Source organism: Doryrhamphus excisus, chromosome 7, assembly GCF_030265055.1.
Source record: "Doryrhamphus excisus isolate RoL2022-K1 chromosome 7, RoL_Dexc_1.0, whole genome shotgun sequence".
NCBI lineage: Eukaryota > Metazoa > Chordata > Actinopteri > Syngnathiformes > Syngnathidae > Doryrhamphus > Doryrhamphus excisus.
In genome coordinates, this window is record NC_080472.1 from 9,942,823 (window position 1) to 9,966,473 (window position 23,651).

At 41.6% G+C, this 23,651-nt stretch overlaps 1 protein-coding gene across 2 annotated transcripts; it reads right to left on the minus strand.

Moving 5' to 3' along the window:
• Nucleotides 1-330: 330 nt before the first annotated feature.
• On the minus strand, nt 331-23,368 carry zc3h12b (zinc finger CCCH-type containing 12B). 2 transcript variants are annotated; one of them, XM_058077965.1, is made up of 7 exons: nt 23,301-23,368; nt 10,649-11,412; nt 6,021-6,160; nt 3,361-3,595; nt 2,985-3,091; nt 1,643-2,912; nt 331-1,565 (listed from the first exon to the last, which is right to left on the minus strand). In XM_058077965.1, exons 2-7 carry the CDS (start codon nt 11,242-11,244, stop codon nt 1,436-1,438), a joined length of 2,478 nt encoding a protein of 825 aa, XP_057933948.1. In that variant the 5' UTR covers nt 11,245-11,412; nt 23,301-23,368; the 3' UTR covers nt 331-1,435. The 2 variants fall into 2 exon arrangements, with proteins under 2 accessions (XP_057933948.1, XP_057933946.1); XM_058077963.1 differs by having other exon boundaries at nt 331-2,912.
• Nucleotides 23,369-23,651: the final 283 nt, after the last annotated feature.

Genomic DNA, 23,651 nt, shown 5'->3' on the forward strand with positions numbered 1-23,651 from the left:
AGCCCGAGAATGTATCATATTCTATAATACTATTTTGACATTAAAAATTACTAGCAGGGCTGCACGGCGATCGTGTGGTTAGCGCGCAGACCTCACAGCTAGGAGACTAGGGTTCAATCCCACCCTCGGTCATCTCTGTGTAGAGTTTGCATGTTCTCCCCATGCATGCGTGGGTTTTCTCCGGGTACTCCGGTTTCCTTCCACATTCCAAAAACATGCTAGGTTAATTGGCCACTCCAAATTGTCCACAGGTATGAATGTGGGTGGGAATGGTTGTTTGTCTATATGTGCCCTGTGATTGGCTGGCCACCAGTCCAGGTTGTACCCCGCCTCTCGCCCGAACACAGCTGGGATAGGCTCCAGCACCCCCGCGACCCTCGTGAGGATAAGCGGTAGAAAATGAATGAATGAATGAAATTACTAGCACAATCAAATAAACACTACACCATTGGAAATGGAAAATGATGAATACATCAAATTACACAAAGCAAAATGTAATGTGACGTCAGAATAATGACCTTTTTGGCATTATTTAGCAGCTTATAAATGACTTGACATAATGGCTTTTGTGTGACTATATGTAAATAAATTGACATGTGTACCCATACGCAAGACAAAGCTCTCCTTTTTTTGGCTTGCTTTGTGCACTGTCAATTTCTACCAAAATAGTAGCTTTGTAAGTGAGACTGAGAAAATAGATCTTTTTAGATACTGAGACAGTGCTTTACATTTAAAAAGTAGGACGCTTCAATGTCAAGTACGCCCATTGAAACCCGGCAAGACGATGACTAAAAGCGTGAGGTCATTCAGATATAAGGCAATTAAATGTCATAGTTCATGCTTGGAGGTATGCGTGTACCTCCCTCTATACCTGTCTTAGAGAAAAATGCACAAAAACACTTAGTTATTTACAGCAGAGGCAAAGCTGAAGAAAATCATTGATAGTTCAATGCACCAGAAATATGTAGGATGCATTTCATAGCACATCCACATCACCAGAAAAGGACCTTTGTGCTTGTTTAAAAAAAAGCTAACATTCTTGAAGGAAAAAAATCCAAAAGTTGTGGTAACATGTGAAGTAATTAGGCCAAGTTTGGGATAGGTTAACACTTAAACTTAAAATTTTGATGGTTAACTAGTTGGCTGGTCCACTAGGTCCCATCGATATTTGACATTTTACAGTACAATTGATAGTTGAATGTGATATATCTCCTGCTCAAGTATAATGGATGTGCTATGAAACAGTCTGTAAGTGCACCACACGTCATAAAATGAAGCCATCTTACAATTCTACTTTAAAATGTCAACTTTACCAAATAAACTGCCAAAAACTGCCAGATTTTGCAGCAAACACATTAAAAAAACTCCTGAGGGCAAATGTTGTACATTTGTCAACATTTATCAATTGCCTGTCTTTGCAATCAAAATATCTGTACTAAATTTCCTTTATCGCCTTCATTTGAACAATTTCAAAAGAAAGGTCCCTCAGTGACAAGATCTCAGATTTGTTACAATGACCGCTGCAAGTTGCTGGGGGTCTGTCAAATGAGGGTTTTTCTCCATTACTGAATGGACCACATAAGCAGGAAAGATGTTACAAAGGTTCCGATATGTTTGATACTGGTGGTCTGGGATGACATACCGTTCTTGGTGTTCAGCAGCAGTTGGGCTCTCCCACGGTGCGTTCCAGATTTGCTCCATTTTGTCAGGCATGCTGCGGACCATCACCCGCTCACAACATGGCATCAGGTTGTTGCTCAATGGGTAAGAGTGATATCCGTAAGACTCGTTGCCACAAGGCAAGGGGTCCCAGCTCGCGTGCTGCTCACGGCACAGTGGCGGTCGCCTCTGTCTCATCGGGTTGCTATCATACAGCCTTGAATCGGATATGCTGTCCATGCGTGTCATGCCGAGGGATCGCGTCGGCTGCGAGGACAACGGAGGGAGGACATTCTGAGTGAGTGGGTAGTCTCCAGGGCAGCTCGACCTGGCCCCCACCGCAGCGTGCTGGAGGTGTGGTGCTAGGTGTGCTCCAGACTGCTTGCGTGGCCCCTGCTTGGGCTCCTCTGGTACATAACTCTGAACCCTAGTCAACACGTCGTGTCGAAACCCATGGGAGAAAGTCTGCATCCTCCCTGGTGCAGGGGATTGCTGTGGCCCCTTCATGCTGTCCTCCAGGCTACCGTCCACAGAGCTGGGGTACAAGTCGCCGTAAGAGGAGAACGAGTCACTGTTGGAGTGGCTGAGACAGGACTCAGGACAGTGACTGCGAGTTCTCTGGCACACACTATGTTCGTGCTCCATGCTACAGAAACTGTCGACGTTGTGCATACTGCTCATGCTCAGGTTTGAGAAATCACTGTGCAGGGAATAATAGCCATGGTCGCTGACCGAGTCATACTTTGGGAACTGCTCACTGTATGTAACAGAAGCGCCATGACTGTTAGTTACCAAAATGGGCGGGTACTGTACACTAGACATGTGCTCCAGTGAGCTGTGCGAAAACTGCAAAGAACCAGGCACTGGGCTGCTAGCGGATCGCGTGTTCAAGGCCCCAGCAGCATGACTCTTAGCAGGCTGCATCGTGGGCACACTGAGAGCACTCACAAGGGAAGGCACTGAATTTGTCTCAGACTTCCTGACAACGGAGAGCGTTTCTGAAAGCTCGCAGGCCACTGAGCGGATACTTGGGTCGGACTGCCTTTTGGGTGCCACACGCTTGACTTCAGAGGTGCTGTCTCTGTTCACAATTGCAACACCAGTGCCGCATTTAGCTAAGGCCCCCTCACTCATTGTCTTCACGGCAGACAGTTTAGCAAAAGCCCGCAGTTCGTCAGCCACTGACCGTAGTGGTTGGTTGACACGCTCCGGATGATAGTATTTGCACTTGTGTCCATATGTGCACTTTTTGCCTCGTTAAAGGAAGAATAGATTAAGTTAATATTGAACAATTCCAACGACCAATGTGTTAAAACAAAACTCACCATATGGGCAAGGTTGTTTTTTATGCTCTGGAACAACCGGACGCTTGCGAAGGAAATTTTCCAAGCTTGGACCGTGTCTTCCCAGTGGATCATCAGGTGGCATAAATCTAAAGTCAAGAGCATTTTTATTATAAAATGTGATTGGCAAATTAGTGTAAAATTGTACAATGTTTAAGAGGATAACAACTTGTGAAGGCTGTACTCTTAATCCAGCCAGATGTGTGATTTATCTTCATTTAATATAATAGTACCATTTCAGGCTATAATTTGTGGTGCAGCTCAACCATATGGGATTGTACTGAGAGGTTTTCCCTTCACCAAATTCATATTCTGCAAAAAAATTAAGAGGCCAAATAGAGCACTTTTAGATCCTTACTTGTCATTGACGAATGAATACATAAGAAGCCTTTCCTCGATGAACTTCTTCCACTCTGGTTTTTCATTTTGCAAGTCTCTGTAATTGTCATTTGACACGATAATTCCATCAGAATCATAAGCCAGCTTCACTATGAAGCGATCATCGTAGCAGACCACTCTTCTGCCTTGGACTCTTCGAGATGGAGTGAAAACCAGGATCTTCTCTTTTTCCAGCTTGCGTAATATTTCTTGATCTGTAAAGGAAAGCAAGTCAGATAGAGAGATAGAGATAGATAGATAAAAATATAATAGATAAATAATATACATAATATTCATTCATTCATTTTCTACCGCTTTTTCCTCACGAGGGTCGCGGGGGGTGCTGGAGCCTATCCCAGCTGTCTTCGGGCGTAAGGCGGGGTACACCCTGGACTGGTCGCCAGCCAATCACAGGGCACATATAGACAAACAGCCATTCACACTCACATTCATACCTATGGACAATTTGGAGTCGCCAATTAACCTAGCATGTTTTTGGAATGTGGGAGGAAACCAGAGTAATATACATAATAGATAAATGAAAAATATAATGCAAAATCCTCCATCTTGTGCTGTTGTGCAAAGAGATGTTGTACAGCATATACAGTGAAGAAAATAAGTATTTGAACACCCTGCTATTTTGCTATTTCTCCCACTTAGAAATCATGGAGGGGTCTGAAATTTTCATCGTAGGTGCATGTCCACTGTGAGAGAGATAAACTAAAAAGAAAAATCCAGAAATCACAATGCATGATTTTTTAACAATTTATTTGTGTGATACAGCTGCAAATAAGTATTTGAACACCTGTGTATCATCTAGAATTCTGACCCTGAAAGACCTGTTAGTCTGCCCATTAGAAGTCCACCTGCACTCCATGTATCATCCTGAATCAGATGCACCTGTTTGAGGTCGTTAGCTGCATAAAGACACCTGTCCACCCCATACAATCAGTAAGACTTTAACTTGTAACATGGCGAAGACCAAAGAGCTGTCCAAAGACACCAGAGACAAAATTGTACACCTCCACAAGGCTGGAAAGGGCTACGGAGCAATTACCAAGCAGCTTGGTGAAAAAAGGTCCACTGTTGGAGCTATCATTAGAAAATGGAAGAAGCTAAACATGACGGTCAATCTCAATCGGAGTGGAGCCCCATGCAAGATATCACCTCGTGGGGTCTCAATGATTCTAAGAAAGGTGAGGAATCAGCCCAGAACTACACGACAGGACTTGGTCAATGACCTGAAAAGAGCTGGGACCACCGTTTCCAAGGTTACTGTAGGTAATACACTAAGACGTCATGATGTGAAATCATGCATGGCACGAAAGGTTCCCCTGCTTAAACCAGCACATGTCAAGGCCCGTCTTAAGTTTGCATATGACCATTTGGATGATACAGAGGAGTCATGGGAGAAAGTTTTATGGTCAGATGAGACCAAAATAGAACTTTTTGGTCATAATTCCAATAAGCGTGTTTGGAGGAAGAAGAATGAAGAGTACAATCCGAAGAACACCATCCCTACTGTGAAGCATGGGGGTGGTAGCATCATGCTTTGGGGGTGTTTTTCTGCACATGGGACAGGACGAGTGCACTGCATTAAAGAGAGGATGACTGGGGCCGTGTATTGTGAGATTTTGGGGAACAACCTCCTTCCCTCTGTCAGAGCATTGAAGATGGGTCGTGGCTGGGTCTTCCAACACGACAACGACCCGAAGCACACAGCCAGGAAAACCAAGGAGTGGCTCCGTAAGAAGCATATCAAGGTTCTAGCATGGCCCAGCCAGTCTCCAGACCTGAACCCAATCGAAAATCTTTGGAGGGAGCTCAAACTCCGTGTTTCTCAGCGACAGCCCAGAAACCTGACTGATCTAGAGAAGATCTGTGTGGAGGAGTGGGCCAAGATCCCTCCTGCAGTGTGTGCAAACCTGGTGAAAAACTACAGGAAACGTTTGACCTCTGTAATAGCAAACAAAGGCTACTGTACCAAATATTAACATTCATTTTCTCAGGTGTTCAAATACTTATTAGCAGCTGTATCACACAAATAAATTGTTAAAAAAATCATGCATTGTGATTTCTGGATTTTTCTTTTTAGTTTATCTCTCTCACAGTGGACATGCACCTACGATGAAAATTTCAGACCCCTCCATGATTTCTAAGTGGGAGAAATAGCAAAATAGCAGGGTGTTCAAATACTTATTTTCTTCACTGTACATGTACATATTGATGTAGTGCAGTGGCAGTTAAGTACACACTTAGAGTCCATCATGTAGATGTGGGTGTGTGTTCTAAGGTGCATGGTGTTAATGTTAATTTACCATTAATTTAGTCAACGATATGGGAGAAATAGCAAAATAGCAGGGTGTTCAAATACTTATTTTCTTCACTGTACATGTACATATTGATGTAGTGCAGTGGCAGTTAAGTACACACTTAGAGTCCATCATGTAGATGTGGGTGTGTGTTCTAAGGTGCATGGTGTTAATGTTAATTTACCATTAATTTAGTCAACGATGGAAATTACAGAAGTCTTCTTCTAACAGTTATTAGAATGTGGCCAAAACACAATGATTCCCATTTACCACCCTTTAATGCATGCCCTGCCAATAAAACAACAACTTAAAAAAAATACTTTGCTACCTGTAATAAGAGCATCAGGCCTTGACTGCTCCTTTCTCCAGGCTGGGACAAACACAGTGATGTCTTTGTGCCCTTTTTCTAGGAACCACTCAACAGCCAGTTGGATGCCACGGCAAGAGAAAACCTCTTTGTTTCCATGGCTGAAAAACAAATCATGATCCACATAAATCTAATAAAAGGAACATTATATACAGCACGGTTTTATGGCACTATCTTTTTTTTTTTTTATGGCTCACTTCACTGGCTTTAATGACTAGCTTTCACATTGTAATGTTCTGTCTGAAATGAAGGGAGTCAACAATGCAGCCAACAACTTGCTTAACACAGGGAGTGCAAACAACAGAACAACAATCTCAGTGCAAACAAAAAAATAAACAGTTCACATAATTAACTACCGTTCTATGAAAGTAACAACGACCAAGTGCTAACATAAACATGCAACTTTAACTTTTATTTATGAAGTGCTTGTTGGGATACTCCAATGATGACTACAATATGCTACACTACAATATAGTGGGAAAAAATTACAATATAGTGAGGTATAGAAATGAGCGATATAAATGATAAGTGAAACTTTACATAGAAACTAAGAATGTGGGAAATAATCGATATTAATCAATACATCGATGCATATGCGTGCGATGCATCGGCTCATTCACTGGGTATGGATGCAATTGACGGGTGAAATTGCGATGCGTTTGTGGGCAAAATTGGTAAAATCCAATGCAAGCGCCATTTTATTCATGTTCAACTTCACTGCATATGCTGTTCCCCAGGTGCAATGAATGCACCATCATTATTTCACGTTTTGTAGTGATGACGGACGGAAGCCGTGAGGCACATACAACTAATAGTAAAACAGTATGGACGTTCGTAGCAAGCAGCAGCGAGGAAGTTTCTATATTCAACCCACCCGCGATGTTGAAATGGTATGTTTGGAAACACTACGGATTCTCAAAGAACGGCGGAAAGCTCAACAAAACGTCCGTCATTTGCAAAGAATGCCACGTTAAGAAGCCGTACGACGGCACTACAAACATGCAGAACCCCCCTTAAAAAGGGGACACCACAACATGGACAAGTCTACCGCCGCCTCCCTGTCTAGTTCTTCGTTGAACACCGGGGGAAAAAAACAAGCAAATCAGGTCAGAACAAGTGGCTCTTCCACTGCTTTCAATATTGTTCAGGAGCTATTTGTCCGTCCCTGCAACAAGTGTCCCTCACAAACGAGTGTTCAGCACATCAGGTGACATTAGAACAGCAGAGGAGTTGGCTTCTTCCTCAATTGTGAAACAATTTGGTTTTGTGAAACAAAAGGGTAGAAGTTGTTTTACACTTTCTGCTCCCCACGACTGTATTAGCCTACCTCCTAGTGCATTCATATTAGCAGTATGTTTTGCAGACAGGAATATAAACAAACATTGATTGCACTGCTGAAAGAGTCATATCATATACATATATATATATCATATCGCAAGAACTTGCACCATATCATATCGAATTGCATTGATTTGAACTAAATGATTATCGCATCGTATTGTGAAGAGGGTGAATCGTATCGCCAGAAAATCCCATGTATCGTTAAAGTATCGTATCGCTGGCAGTGCATCGAGATGTGTATAGATTCGTCCTCAGTGCTGAGATTCACACGCCTAATAGAAACCATATAATTTGGCATTTGATATGCTAATTATATCACGATAATGCATTTTGATAACTGAATGTAGATGTGTCTGCAACAGGCTGTGCAGCGAAAGTATGTCCTTCATGGTGCTGAGCTGCTCCTCTAAGATACCAATCCATGCTGCCATGGGCGGCACATAAACTACATTTCTTACAAGTATCATTACCACTGGAGGTTTAGGGAACAGCAAACATGCACTGCAAATTATTTGCCACTTACCAATAATTAAAATCATACTGTGCTTTCTTTTTACACTTGACAATACATCTTGTTCATTTTCCACTAATATGTCATTTTCTAATATGTAATTTTAATATTATTTCACTTTTTACTGATGCTATTATGTATTTTATTATGAAAAGGTCCTGTCGCAAAGATGTCATGCTAACTGCAAAGCTCGCTTGAACGTAAAGCAGCAAAAACAGAAATAAGTGCTTAGCACTAGGGCTGCAACAAGAAACTTTTTTGTTAGTCAATCTGAAGCTTGTCGTTTCGATTAATTGAATAGTCGGTGAGGCCATGGACTAATGGGTGTCCAAATTTTAGCCAAAGGGCCATATACTGAAAAATGAAGGGATGCAAGTGTCAGTTTGATTAGAAGTTGTGCATGCATTGAAAAATGCATCTCAGCTTTGAGATATAGGAGAATGAGCGTATTCATAAGAGCGTTGGTCTTTCCCCTTTTTGCGGCTGTATTTTTATGTTCCAAATATTTAAACTCTCTAAATTTTCTTCTCATAATACTCTAATATTTTTACGTTTCCAAACCACAACCCTATTTTGTTTTGTTTATGTTTCATAATATTATGAAACCTGTAACACTACAGGTTTTCTTTCCAGCCGGTCACTAAAGCAGGTGATTTTATTGATTGTTTTGACTCGCAGGCTACATTGCTTTAACAAATTTTATGGGGGGCCAGACTATATATTTTACACACAACATTCCACCTGGAAGTATTGTATCTGTAAAAGTGTTTGTTATGTCCCTTTTTTCCAGGAGCACTTTGTAAACAGCAGATCACATCGAAAATGATAAAACAGCTACTTAAACCATCAAAAGGTTGGCTCAAGCCATGATGCCAGAGTGGATGTTAACTTTAAATGAAATACTTTGGAAAGAATGGGCTGGCCGTATTCAAACACTTGGCAGGCCGGATGTGGCCCCCGGGCCGTAGTTTGCCCACCCCAGGCCTAGACAGACCAAATAAATATGACCCAAATACAAAAATGGAGTCAAAGCTGATAAATTAATATATGTAAATTTGCCCAAACCACAAAGATAACAGGTGTGCTTTCATGGATGACTAAGGAAATGTAAACTATATTCCCATTTCCCATATTACCACAGGCTGAAAGTAGACCATATTTGTTGTTTTTTTGTACTTATTAAAAGGGGGCCCATTATTCTTTTTTTTAGAATATTGTATTGTATTGTATCATGTAAAATGATGCCAACATTTCAGATAATGAGGTTTGCACATTTGGAAGTGAGCCCTTAAAGAAGTTTGGGATGGCTCTGAACGTTTGGTTCCAGAGTTTGTTTCTAACACCGGCTCAGCCGGACGTCCTTGTACGGGCGTGCCGAGGTACAAGCTGGAAGCTTGCCCTCCCCCTGCTCTACTGTTAGTTGAAGATCGTGGCATGCAGGAAAAATTTCCGCACGTTTGAGTGTTCCCCCTCTTTAAGAAGGGTGACTGGAGGGTGTGTTGCAGCTATATGGGGATCACACTCAGCCCCCCTGGGAAAGTATATTCCACAGTGCTGGAGAGAAGGGTATGACCGTTGGTCGACCCGCTGCTACAAGCGGTTCGAATGAGATTTTTGTTCTAGTCGCGGACCAGCTCTACACCCTCACGACGATGCTGACGATGAGGGTGCATGGGAGTTTGCCCAACCAGTTGTACAACCGGAGCAGGAGCTTTGTTCCCATTGCATGTGCTATTAAAGCTGACTGACCCACTCTTGTGACTGCTCTAATCTTGAGGCATGTCTCATTGATATTAAACAATAAATATCCTGTAAATGTTTACTCTTGAAATGGAAATGGTTTGAGGGAAGCCTAACCTGCCTAAAGAGACAAACATCAGGCAGAATTGGTCAGAGCTTCCCGACCAGCAAGAACTTGGACTATGCGCCAAACTGTTGCTGAAGCCCGATCCCTTCCCAACATTACTTTGTAACGTTGAAGAGTCAGAAGCGCAAGCTGTAAGTAACAATTTATCAGTGTCATAACTGTTTATTTTGTGTAAGTAAGCATTTGTGTGTGTAGCATTACAGAGTGTGCATACAGGGAGCATCTTACCAGCATGCATGCAAATTACAAGCCTTTTCCACCACAATCGGTGCGTGCCTGGACGGAATAAATTAAAACAGTTTTGGAAATCTAAGGAAATACAACTGGAATAGTTGCAGATTCTGGAAGCTCTACAAAGCTGTTGAGGCGGTGTTCATGTGCAGCTGTTCTATAGGAGTCCACAACTCTATGCAAAGGGCCGAAAAAGAGCATAATAGGTCCCCTGTAATCAATCACCAAAATAGTTTGGATTAATTGGTTAATGGATTTATCACTGGTTGTTGCAGCCCTAGTTTATTTGTCTAGCTGGAGTAATCAGTTATGAACCCGAAATTAGTAAGTAAAGTGAGTCTCGACAGAGACCAATACAACATACTCTACACTCTCTACACCAGGGGTGTCAAACTCCTGCCATGGAGGGCCGAGACACTACAGGTTTTCTTTCCAGCCGGTCACTAAAGCAGGTGATTTTATTGATTAACCCTCCTTTGGTTTGAGGAAAGGAGCTGTCAATTAAATTACCTGCTGGAGAAACTGGTTGGAAAGAAAACCTGTAATGTCTCTGCCCTCCATGGCAAGAGTTTGACACCCGTGCTCTACACTACTACTAGACAGTGTCTACTTGTGTTGTTACGGTAGTTTGCTTCTTACCTCATTGCCACATTTGAGCCATCGATAACAATTGGCCGGAGATTATCATACATTTCCACAGATTCCTCTTCCACAGACACTTCAGGACTCACAGCCTCTTTAACGCAGGGTGTACGTGATAGTGACGTGACTGCACTGCTGCAAGGGTGACATTCAGGCTCCACTTTGTTTCCAAGTCTTACTAGCTCTGCAAGAATGTCATTAATAAGTGCAGCTGCCCCAAGTTTGTTGAGCACTGTCTCTACCTGCTCCCCCGAGTAACCCAGCTTCAAAGCAAAGTCCATTTTCGTCTGGTACTCTCGGTCACTGGCTGTTTGGATCGCTGGACCCGCATTATTGTCATCCTCGTGGACGTCTTGCACTGTGCTACTCTGGGAAAAACTGGGCTGGTCGAGGCATGGAGAGCGACACAGCTGACGATGGGGCTTTGTGACAGCCAGGGGCTCCCACTTCTTACAGCTACTGTTGTTCACCTGAACCTTCTGGCACTCCTGCTCCTCTGAATCACTTTCCGAGCTGCCATCCTCAGGCTTGTCGGTGGCATGTTGGGCCCCACTTGAGTCAATGTTCTCCTCCCTGCATGGGTGCTTTTCCATTTTGAGTCTCCACGACGCAGAACATACTGTCACGTTTGCCTCGACGTTTCTGATTCACACCCCATGCTTCATCCTCACCTTGGCTGTAACGAGGCAATTTCACTCATTGCTGGACACTCTTTGAGTAGGCTGTAGAATTGCACACTCCACTATGTGAACTACTTCAACCTGAAAGACAGTAAAGCAAAGAGTAAAGTTGCAAAAAAAATGTCAGACATAATAAACATAACATTAATTTGAGATGCTCTGATTGAACGGTCATTGATATTGGACAATTTCCATGAAAAATCACATAATTGGCATATGCTGAAAAATGCCTTTCAACGCCAATCACAAAAGCCGATGACTCGTGGCGAGTACTACTGCAGCCCACAGCAATCCCTGCATGCATATAGTGTCTTGCCATAACTAATGTCTTGGGCAGCGTCTCCTCCCACTTTCCTTCACCGTGCACAGGCGTGGCAAAACAAAAACAATTATGTCTGCTGTGTGGAACATGTGCCAACATGCGCCATGAAAACTATCTTGCAAGGGATAGCAGCTCTTTAAAAAGCTTCAATATAATATGTCATTTGAAGAACAAAAAATGTGATGGAGAATGGCAAGTTTTCGAGGTTTACTGAGTGACCATCAGTCAAACGGCATTTAACGCAGCCATGTGGACAACACTCGCCTTGTCCTGAATTTTTCCATTTATATGGCACCCCTGGCCAATAGCACTCATCAAAAATGTATAATAGGGGTGCTCCAATCGATCAGTATCAAACGATATCAGTGGAAAAAGGACAGTATGGATTTCGCCAATACAATTTCGCCCCCACCGCAGCATTCAGAACAATTATGTCTGCTGTGTGGGACTTCTTGTCTTTGTGAGAGTGAGTGGTGAATTTTGTTCACCAGCATTTAGTTAATGTTCTAGTAAAACAGGCATATTGGCTTTGTTTAGCTAGAGATAAGTTATGAAAAATGAGTAGCTCTTGGCCATTTTCATTTTAGAAAAGCAGCTCTCACAAGAAAAAACCTTGGTGACCCCTAATATAGGCAGTAGTACATATAAACATTAACATTGATTGTATGTGATCAATTGGTATTGGATCGCTTCTTTCTGTATTTGCTCAAACAGAAAGAATTTAACCTTTTTATAGACCTCATTCCGAAAGAAAAGTGCCAATCCGAATGAACATATAATCGGATTCACAGGGGCCAAACTGACTGAGGTATCATGTATTAGGGATCGATTGATATGTTTTTTGGGGGGGGCCGATGCCAATACCAATTTTTTTCCATCACCCTTAGCCGATGGCCGATTTTGCTTGGGCCGATATTTGTGGCCGATACTGCTTTTGCTCCCTCAGTTTACATGAAAAAATGACAATGATAACAAATATTACAGATCGAGTTTAAACAAATATTTATTGAAATGTAAACACTGAACACAGTCGGATTCAGCTTTCTTAAACACACATTTAAACGGCATTAACAACTTTAAAAGGAATAAATTGTGCAAAACATTTCTGTCGTAATTTAAGTTCTATCTAGCATCGATGTGATGACTGCACCTCCGCAGTGTGACGTGCGCCCCCCCCCTCGCCTCCACACACACAAACACATCACACTGACACAATTTAGTACGATATATAAAACATTTCTCTCATCATTAAAGTTCGTGTCGTGCACGCTAAAGACCTCTCATAAGCAGACATGGCTGCTCCAATTCCTTCTGTGTGTGTGTGCTCGGAGAGAGCGCACACACGTATGTAACATGACACGCATTTAACCTCAGCCCGGCGTTCGCTGGCTGAAAGTCCTCCAGACACCATGGGACTGAATTGCCAAGGTTGCCATTAAAGCGGTGTTGGTAACAGCTGTACATATTAGCCTCCAACTACATCAACAGCTCCCTAATTCCAACGGTAGGCACTTTTAAAGATGAAGCATTCAGCAGCATTCCTGCTTTTCACACCCACAAACTAAACTATATTGTTGCGTCGCTGGGAGCACTTCCTGGTTCCCAGCGTGCTTTGCGGCACCGTCGATGTAAATAGTTGGTCAGTTTGTAGTTAAAGTTGCATAGTTCTTGGTCATTCTTGGTCTGCTCAACTAGTGAGACTGCTTTTATTCGTCTGTCGCGTTGGTATGTGATGTTTTGGGGATTTCTTGTCACACCATGACTTAAACTGTTATGCCTAGCGGTCACCCAGTGAAATGTGATGGGTTGTGTATGGTGTGAAAAGCAAGCTCATTCTTTTACTTGTGAAATAAGAATTGTTCTCTGCATAAAAAGACCCTTGAGCGCCACAATATTCACAAGCACGTATATTACATGCTCTTGGCATTCATGTTACCTATCTTAAAGCAGGAGGCAATATTTCAACTAAGTTCAACTGTTAGAGGCTAATTAAAAGTTGAAAACGTACGCTTGTTATGATTCACCAGTGGGGGCGGGGTACCGTGACTGCGTGTGTTGCAGGGTCCTCCGGCAACACAAAGCTGGCCGGCAGATGCCTGTCTGTAAATCATGCGGCGGAAAAATACAACGGTGAACCGACGCGTGTATCGGCGGATACCGATTCAAGTAAAGAATGCAAATATCGGCCCGATGTATCGATTGATCCTTCATCATGTACCCAATGAAATGGAAAGTTGTCAGGGTGCGCATGGTCAGATATGATGTAAGACGAACATAATTTCAAAACTGGACAGAAAAAAAACTGGCAATACGGAGATATATCAACAAGTGAAAGAAAAACTCGAGGAAGCCGGTATAACTTGATGATGTTTACGTTTTACCGAGCAAGCCCCATTGACTAATATGATTATAGCGGCACATGTAGACCAGAGATTTCAATATTCTTTTCCATGTATACCACTGTTTTCGGAAAAGTCATTCAGAAAGATTCCATTCGGAAAAACGAAAAACTCCTCATGTAAACGTGGCTAATTTATGGGCTCAATATCCAATGATTGGACGGAATCCAAAGAAATACAGCTGAATATGTGCAGATTCTGGAAGAACTAGCACGCTTCGTTTGCTGGTTATCGTGTGTAGCCGCCATAAAGGAGTCCACAACTCAATACAAAAGGCCTAAAAATTAGCAGAATAGGTCCCCTTTAAGACAGTGTGGCATGAAAGCACGATGTATACGGCCGTATGATTGCGGAATTGGGCAATGAAAAATAAACTGAACTGTTAAACACGTAATCTTGCAGAAAGTTACATTATTTAAATATTACATTCATTTTCATAATCAATCATGAATCAGATTTTTTTAAACACACATTTTTAATGTCGGCCTCTTAGCAGCAATCCCTTTAAGAATGGATTAATTAACTAAGAGGGCCGCAATAGAGGTTAATTAATAAAAAGGGCAAGGAGGAGGAATTTCTCCGACACCAAAACTGAAGGAGAGAAGTATAAACGATTGATGGCAAACATCAGACAACTGACAAACATCAAAAACAACGCTATTACAAACCAACAAGTTACTGACAGACCACTACATGTGCAGCACCAATACGCTTGGCATTTGAGTTCTGCACACATTTTCCTATGCACAAGTACAAGTGGATATATCCCAAACTTTGTGTGGGAATTTTCTTACGCATGCTCTTCACACACATCTCTGCAGACGTTTGCGTCAAGATATCAGAAAGGGACCAAAATGTTGATTGCTCTTTTTCTCGTGTCTTCTCTGTATCACTATCTTGTTTTGCCTGAAATACAAATACTGTATAATAGGCTTGCTTTTATTTTTGAAGATCGGATAATATCGGCGTCCGCCACAAGATCGGGCCAATCCAGTTGGCATATCACCTTCTTAACAAAGGGCTACACACTAACTTGCTCGGTGCGACCCGCATGAAAAAGAAAACCCAACACCATGCAGACATGTCCGCGGTGTACTGTGGTGAATAGGCCTGTCATGATGACAAATTTTGCTGGTCGATAATTGTGTGGTTACTTATCGACCAATATTTGATCATTCCGAACTTTTTATGAAAAAAAATGTTATTTAATTTTAATTTATTAATTAAAAATTGTGTACTCGTGTGAGGCACACAGGGCATCCCCAGCTCACGCCAACTTGTGCTGTCAAAACAACTACATACAGCAATGCAATATGTGGATAAAACAGACAAAACACTACCAACGTATAATGCAGAATATTAACCAACTACTATGTCAGCTCTAACCATTCCAGCAATTTGCAAAAAACAGCAAATCACTCTGGGAAACAGAAAGTACTACCAGTGATGCTACACCATATAGATCTCCATTAAGAAAAAAAAACACTTCAATAAAAACGTACACACACACACACTCAGGTATGGATTGTTATAAACCAGGGGTCGGCAACCTTTACTATCAAAAGAGCCATTTTACCCACTCGCTCACTAGAAAAAAAATAGAGTGGGGCCGCCAAACGTAATTTAAAAACATTGTATAAATCTATCTATATAAAAATATTTTATAAACTTTCAAATAGTTAATACTTTTCTAATTTTAACAAGTTTTAACAGCAGAATACAATAAATAGAAGTGCAGTGTGCATGTATGATGGTTGCCAACTCATAGGGTAATGATAGTATCATCTTGGTTAAACATCAATACCTGATGAGGCCTCCAAATATTTTGATTGACTGCCCGATTTGGAGGGAATTTTGGGGTATCAAAGTAGTTCAGAGGAGAAAAAGAAAGTATTTTTTTCAAAACTCATTACAAAGATGCGTATTTTCCCCATTCTTGTGTTAAAAAAAATAATTGAGCATTGCGAATGGAGCCACAACAAAGAGGCTGAAGAGCCACATGCGGCTCTGGAGCCGTGGGTTGCTGACCCCTGTTATAAACTATTGTAGGGTGTTTGTAAAATAATGGGTATGACAAACTGCATGACTTGCATGACTTTAGATGGTAACCATCCTTTTATGCCATAACAAGTTCAAGGTACTTGTATGCTTGAACACTGTAGCCATCCGTTTACGTAATGACAACACTGAGCAACGTTACTGCACAAGCTACGGTAGCTGAGGAGGGACACTAAAAACATCACCACTTCTTGTGCATTACAAGCTAGACCACAGCCCGCGACACTGAAGGTGTACCATTTCGCACCGTTTCATTTAATATTTACTCAGCCGATCAAAAGCTGGAGTAAGCGTTGTCTGTCAGGAGGAAGGCTGTGCGGCATTCGGCTTAACCATCGCTTTTGGTCTTTCATTCATATTCGTGACTGCTTGCTAACCGCTAACACTCTGTGTTGCCCCTGCTTCCACGATAAAGGGGAAGCTGACACCTGCAAAGCAGCAGTCAATGGGGGCTCTGTAATGCAGGGCAGCCCATCTTAATATTCCTCAGGATGTTTAGTTTTTCTTATTATTATGGGCATGCACTGCAATGCAGGCCCCCCGCTCACTGCCAAGCAAGCAATTGTTCCACACTTAATGCGACCAAAACCGCAAGAAAGACCCCCACACATGTTACACTGCTGGACACTCGGGACCTTCAACCTTCCCACATCTTCAAACACCCACTTCCTTCTTCGTCCTCGACGTGGGTGACACAAGCGATTCTTCGAAATGTGGAAAAAACCCTTGACTACTTTTTGTAATCGAGGTATTCGAATTATCCAAATAATCGTTTAAATAATTTAATAATTAAATAATTTCAGATGCTATTTTTTATGTGCATCTTGTAAGAAGCTTTAAAATATAAGAAATCCTCATCTTGGGTATTTATTCGTGTTTTCTTTTAAAACAACAACTCGACACACACATTTGGTTTGGATTTTGTCTAAACTCACTTTGTGGAAAAAATATCGTACATTGATATTCAACCTAAATATATCGGGATATGAGTTTTTGGCCCATATCGCCCAGTCCTTTGTTGAAACTTTGTTTGTTTCGTTCGTCTTTTTCCTGCCCTTCTTTACCTAAAAGTTATTATTAAATACATGATAAATAATGAATTATATGCTAATGATATGGGGAGGCGCACGGCGGTCGAGTGGTTAGCGTGCAGACCTCACAGCTAGGAGACCAGGGGTCAATTCCACCCTCGGCAATCTTTGTGTGGAGTTTGCATGTTCTTGCGTGGGTTTTCTCCGGTTCCCTCCCACATTCCAAAAACAAGCTAGGTTAATTGGCGACTCCAAATTGTCCATAGGTATGAATGTGAATGTTTGTTTGTCTATATGTGCCCTGTGATTGGCTGGGTGTACCCCGCCTTTCACCCGAAGACAGCTGGGATAGGCTCCAGCACCCGTGAAGAAAAGCAGTAGAAAATGAATGAATGAATAATAATATGGGAAGCTACTGATCATGTTAATGTTTTCTCATAATAAATGAACAATGATTTAATAAGAAAAGAAACAAATAATATGCAACACCTTTTCTATAATTTCTGTAGGTGCAAGTTTTTTTCAAATTTAATATTTTCAAATCATTTCTACAAGAGTTAGAGGAAGTCTCCATTTTTTTTAAATCATGAATTACTTTGCACCATGTTTGTACAAATATTATCTAAAATATCACATACTGCTGTCAAATGATTAACATTTTTTAATCAGATTAACCACAGATTTTTAACGCATTAATCATGATTAACCACCATTAACAACTAATTCTGAAATATGCCCATTCTTACTATATTTAATGAATAGAAAGATAAATTATGATATATATCATTACGTATGAAGAGCTCCAAATGAATTGACTATGCCAATCAAGCAAAAAATCAATTTGTCTAATACTAGTCTCTGGAATAGTAGTAGAACATTTGAATCCCACTTTAAACTATGTTATGAGCAATGAGGGATTGTGTTCACAGACATCACATACGTAGTAGTTGAAGGAAAATTTCATTTTTTCAGTGTTATTTCAGTAAACCTTGAAATGCAGCAAACTCTACATCTGAATTAACCCTTTACGCGCCAGCGTAAGTTTTTTTTTTAAAGAAAATAAACTGCTTAAGAGTTAGGAAGTGAGTGATAAGAATATCCATTTCATGTTTTTCTTGAGCTTCCTGTTAATTTACAAACACACGCGTGTGTGCGTTAAGCCGTTTTTGTGCTGTTCGGAGTGTGCCTGAATGCATCTGGTGTTCTTGTACTGAGAATGTGAAAGAAAGGAAGTAGAGACGTGGGATGGAGATACATACAGTATATAGTGTATATCTAATTGTACTGCGGTGTGTGTTCAGGTCAGAATTAAGTTCTAAAACAGTGTCAGGCTCTGAGAGATTGTGAGGACGCGCCACTGTGCTCCACTGTGTTATGACGACACACCCATCGGACCCGAGGTGTACGTTCTCTGGTGCGCATACGTTAATACAGCTAAAAGATTTAACGTAATGAAATTAATTAGTTGCCGCCGTTAACGCATTATTTTTGACAGCCCTAATATATACAGTGCATCCGTAAAGTATTCACAGCGCTTCACTTTTTCCACATTTTGTCATGTTACAGCCTCATTCCAAACTGTATTAAATTAATCTCTTACCTCAAAATTCTACACAAACTACTCCATTATGACAATGTGAAAAAGTTTTTTTTTTTGACTTTTTTTGAATTTATTAAAAATAGAAAACTAAGAAATCACATTTACATAGTAAGTATTCACAGCCTTTGCCATGAAGCTCAAAATTGAGCTCAGGTGCATCTTTTTTCCACTGATCATCCTTGAGATCTTTCTACGGCTTAATTGGAGTCCACCTACAGTAAATTCAGTTGATTGGACATGATTTGGAAAGGCACACACCTGTCTATATAAGGTCCCACAGTTGACTGTGCATGTCAGAGCACAAACACCAAGCATGAAGTCAAAAGGACTGTCTGTAGACCTGCGAGACAGGATTGTCTTGAAGCACAAATCTGGGGAAGGATACAGAAAAATTTCTGCTGCTTTGAAGGTCCCAATGAGCACAGTGGCCTCCATTATTCGTAAATGGAAGACGTTTGGAACCACCAGGACTCTTCCTAGAGCTGGCCGGCCTTCTAAACTGAGCGATCGGGGAAGAAGGGCCTTAGTCAGGGAGGTGACCAAGGCCCCGATGGTCACCCTGTCAGAGCTCCAGCGTTCCTCTGTGGAGAGAGGAGAGCCTTCCAGAAGGACAACCATCTCTGCAGCAATCCACCAATCAGGCCTGTATGGTAGAGTGGCCAGACGAAAGCCACTCCTTAGTAAAAGGAACATGGCAGCCCGTCTGGAATTTGCCAAAAAGCACCTGAATGACTCTCAGACCATGAGAAACAAAATTCTCTGGTCTGATGAGACAAAGATTGAACTCTTTGGTGTGAATGCCAGGCGCCATGTTTGGAGGAAACCAGGCACTGCTCATGACCAGGCCAATACCATCCCTACAGTGAAGCATGGTGGTGGCAGCATCATGCTGTGGGGATGTTTTTCAGCAGCAGGAACTGGCAGACTAGTCAGGATAGAAGGAAAAATGAATGCAGCAATATATAGAGATATCCTGGATGAAAACCTGCTCCAGAGTGCTCTTGTCCTGCTGAAAAATGAACCTTCGCCCCAGCCTGAGGTCAACGACCCGAAGCACACAGCCAAGATCTCAAAAGATTGGCTTCAGAACCACTCCGTGAATGTCCTGGAGTGGCCCAGCCAGAGTCCAGAATTGAATCCGATGGAACATCTCTGGAGAGATCTGAAAATGTCTGTGCACAGACGTCTCCCATCCAACCTGATGGAGCTTGAGACTTATTGCAAAGAAGAATGGGCAAAACCGCCTAAAGATAGGTGTGCTAAACTTGTGGGATCATATTCAAAAAGACTTGAGGCTGTAATTGCTGCCAAAGGTGGATCAACAAAGTATTAAGCAAAGGCTGTGAATACTTATGTAAATGTGATTTCTTTTAGTTTTCTATTTTTAATAAATTCAAAACATGTCAAAAAAAACCTTTTTTCACATTGTCATAATGGAGTATTTTGTGTAGAATTTTGAGGTAAGAGATTAATTTGATACAGTTTGGAATGAGGCTGTAACATGACAAAATGTAGAAAAAGTGAAGCGCTGTGAATACTTTCCGGATGCACTGTACATTTCAAATTTGTATGTACAGTAAGTGTAATTTAAACAATAATAGCAACCAAAAATTGTAGATGCAGCTCACTGGAAATTGGTGCTATTTGAGCCATTTCTAAAACAGACTGGCGGGCAGGCACCGTGTTGATGACTCTTGTTGTAAATAAAGATCTTAGAAGTCCATCGAATGTGATTAAAACATGAGCGGTCACACACCCGAGTGTGGCTTAGACTTCTGACAAGCTATCATCAACTAACTCCACATTAGACGATTATGTCATGTAATTTGCCAGCCCCCGTGCACCACAGATATATGGCAGCCCTGTGGGAAACACATGGGAAAGCATACTGTTAAACATTTAAGGTTCCGCTATCAAAATTAAGGTGTGGCATTTAAATGCCTGTGGCCTGTTAATTAGAATTGTGCAATACAAATTAACTGATGCTTATTTGCAGCAATGGATAATTAATATGCATCCACAGCAGCTGCATTAATTAGCTTGTATCCTCTTTTTGTTATGCAGCGAAAATGTTACCAATGAACCGAACGATGAGAAAATGAATATTCAGAGCAACATCAACAGTGCTCTGCATGTGATCTGTCTGCAAGCCACATGCGCCATTTCTCATGCCATGACGACAATAACTTTCACTTCACAATGCAACTAATGTGTCGTGAGCATTACATAAATGCACTGTAAATTGATACAAATGCGGTGCCAACAAAAACAGATGTCACAAACAGTGTCACGATTCCCCGACCATCGACTATCTATGTGACTTTCCTATTCTCGCAATCTAGTGGTATTCAAATAAAACAGTCCTCACGCACAGTCTGTTAACGTGCTGCAGAACAGCCCTCGCCTGGAAGCACAAAAGCAACATTGAAGGCAGACACGCATGAGTGCATAGAACCTGAGACAGTGTGGGCTGATCAGTGCATCACTGTGCCACCAGCCCTTTGAAAGACAATCTGCAGTCAACAACATTCTTTGGCGACAAAATTGTTATGGTCAACGCCATGCAAAATGCTTTGTCCTACACATAAAAACCACCATTGTCTTAGTAACTGGCGACTTTAGGAACACACGTCTTAATGGCGAGCAGATACAACACCGCCAGCTTCGAGAGGCGCAGCCCAGGATGTGTGTTGCCTAGCAACACAGTCTTGTCATCAGCTAACTCCTTTTTACAAGTCACGACTAAAGCAAACACAGCTCATCATCTCTCTTCAGGCCGCCAGTGAATGCAGAACACTTACAGCTACACTATTGTGCACACCGCAACTCTTCAATAAAAATGGACTTTACTCCATAGACCTTTGTCTCCACTGACCATGGAAATGGAATCCAATCTATATTAAATAAGACAGCCCACGCTAGGCTTCAGTACAGTGCCTGTACAGGTTCAGGAGGAGTACATAGAGAGCTAATAGTATGCAAAAGGGAAACTTTTGTTGTATTTCCTTGCAGAGAGCATCAATATTTTTCTGGTCAACTTCATTACATATGCATCACATTCTGATGGTGTTTTATCAAGACCATGTACACAATTTACCTGATCTGTGATCAGAGATTGTCTATTGCAGGAATGCAGGTACTGAGGTCTGATTTATTATTGCTATCAAAGCAAGATATCTATTCAAAAAAATCTGCTCTGATAGAACACAAAACGCAAAACATGTGACATGATCCCTGTGGAGTGAAGCAGAATCATGCAATCATTTACCTTGCAAGAGACCATCTGCATATGCATGTGTACTTGTGTTTCATAGCAACAAGACCAGAGGTACTCGAGATCATCTTTAACATTTCTGACCTATGTGTGATCAACGCCGCCCACCTTTCTGGTGACTTACTGCTAAGCTAGGACAACATTACATTTCTTACTATTTGTGTAGTGTTTGTAGTACTTTAAACCGGAAATCCATCCTACCAAAAAGGTGCGTTTCTAATGTTATGGCTACTTTAGTGAGTATTAATATTAGAAACAGCTCTCAGAATAATGCAGTGTAGTTGGAATTAAATTAACACCTTTGTGACAGTGCCAAGCAAATTGAATTTCATGAGGTGTTCCTAAAGTTGTGGCCAGTGAGGGTATGGTTAATTGAAAAGCTAAATTAAGAGGCCAACCAATCAACAAAAAGTGAAATGCTGTCTTTTCTGAACACAAGTTTGCAAGAAAGTACAACTTCCCTGTTTAGTTTGTTGCACTATGGCCTCTGAATACATGACTGTGGGCAGCATTTAATCACGTTTCAAATGGTTGGGCATAGTTGCTGACAGAACTGCTGAAGTTTTACAGCCGTTACCCAACACACTTACCGGCAATTAACAAGCTTGTGATAAAATGCGTTGTAAATTAGTCAGGTCTTGGAACTCCTGATAGAAATCCGGTGACTTTGATACTGCACTTATTCGCAAACGTATTATTGTCCCATGCACGTCAATATTAACGTTGTGTCATGTCATCTCAAGCTATTTTGCAAGTTTAGGTGGCTTGAGAAGTCAATACAATATGTGATACTTTTGATATAATGTGCATTGACTAATGTAATACTGAAGACTGATTTTATATATTTCTTTTTTACATCATACATCATTTAGGGCCCTGGAGTTAGCACAGGCTAGCAAAACAGGTAGTCAACATCAGCCGCAAACACCTAACCAGTCTAGCTTACTTAGCTACCTCTTGTTCGCGTAATGGCTACAAGGTGTCATGGTAGCTCCTGAGAGACCAATAGTTTTTCGGCTGTAATCAAGTGGTACACCACAGCAGGCAGTCTATTTGGGTAGAAAATGTCTTGAACTGAGTAGCTCCACATGCTACCTTTGAAATAACGCTTGTTAGCTTTAGCTTTGGCGAGCGCGCTCACATTTCCAGTAACTTCACGTTGACAACCGTTACAAATGAAATTCTTACACTGTGCTGAAGCTGCGGCGACACGACGAAGTTGTCAAGCGTTCCCACCTTGTGCAACTCTGCGGAAACGTTGCCAAACCAGCAGTGGCCATCTCACCTTGTAGCTGTCATCCTGCACGGTTGCTCCACGGATATGTGGCTGCCATTGGCGCTGCTCCGTTGTCGCAGTTTGCCGGAGGTTGCCAGATCAACTCAGTCATGACATCTTTAGCTTAACTGCAGCAGCACGCTTTTATCATAGTCCCTCCACAACGCAGCTCGCCAACGTGCGTTGCCGGGCTGAGCAGATACAAAAAAAGATATATCTTTGGCATCTCGAATTTTTAAGTTGCACTACAACACTGTTTATTTTGTTTAAAAAAATGCTGAGTATAAAGCCATTGTTGTAAAAAACAAAAAATACAAGCACAGTTATTCCAGGTGTACAAACTAATGTCACTACATAAGG

Coding starts and splice junctions, on each gene's coding strand:
- zc3h12b (XM_058077963.1), bottom strand. CDS start 11,244: ATGGAAAAGCACCCATGCAGGGAGGAGAACATTGACTCAAGTGGGGCC. Junction 6,161..10,648: donor GGCTCAAATGTGGCAATGAG/GTAAGAAGCAAA, acceptor TTTGTTTTTCAG/CCATGGAAACAAAGAGGTTT. Junction 3,596..6,020: donor GCCTGATGCTCTTATTACAG/GTAGCAAAGTAT, acceptor TTTCCTTTACAG/ATCAAGAAATATTACGCAAG.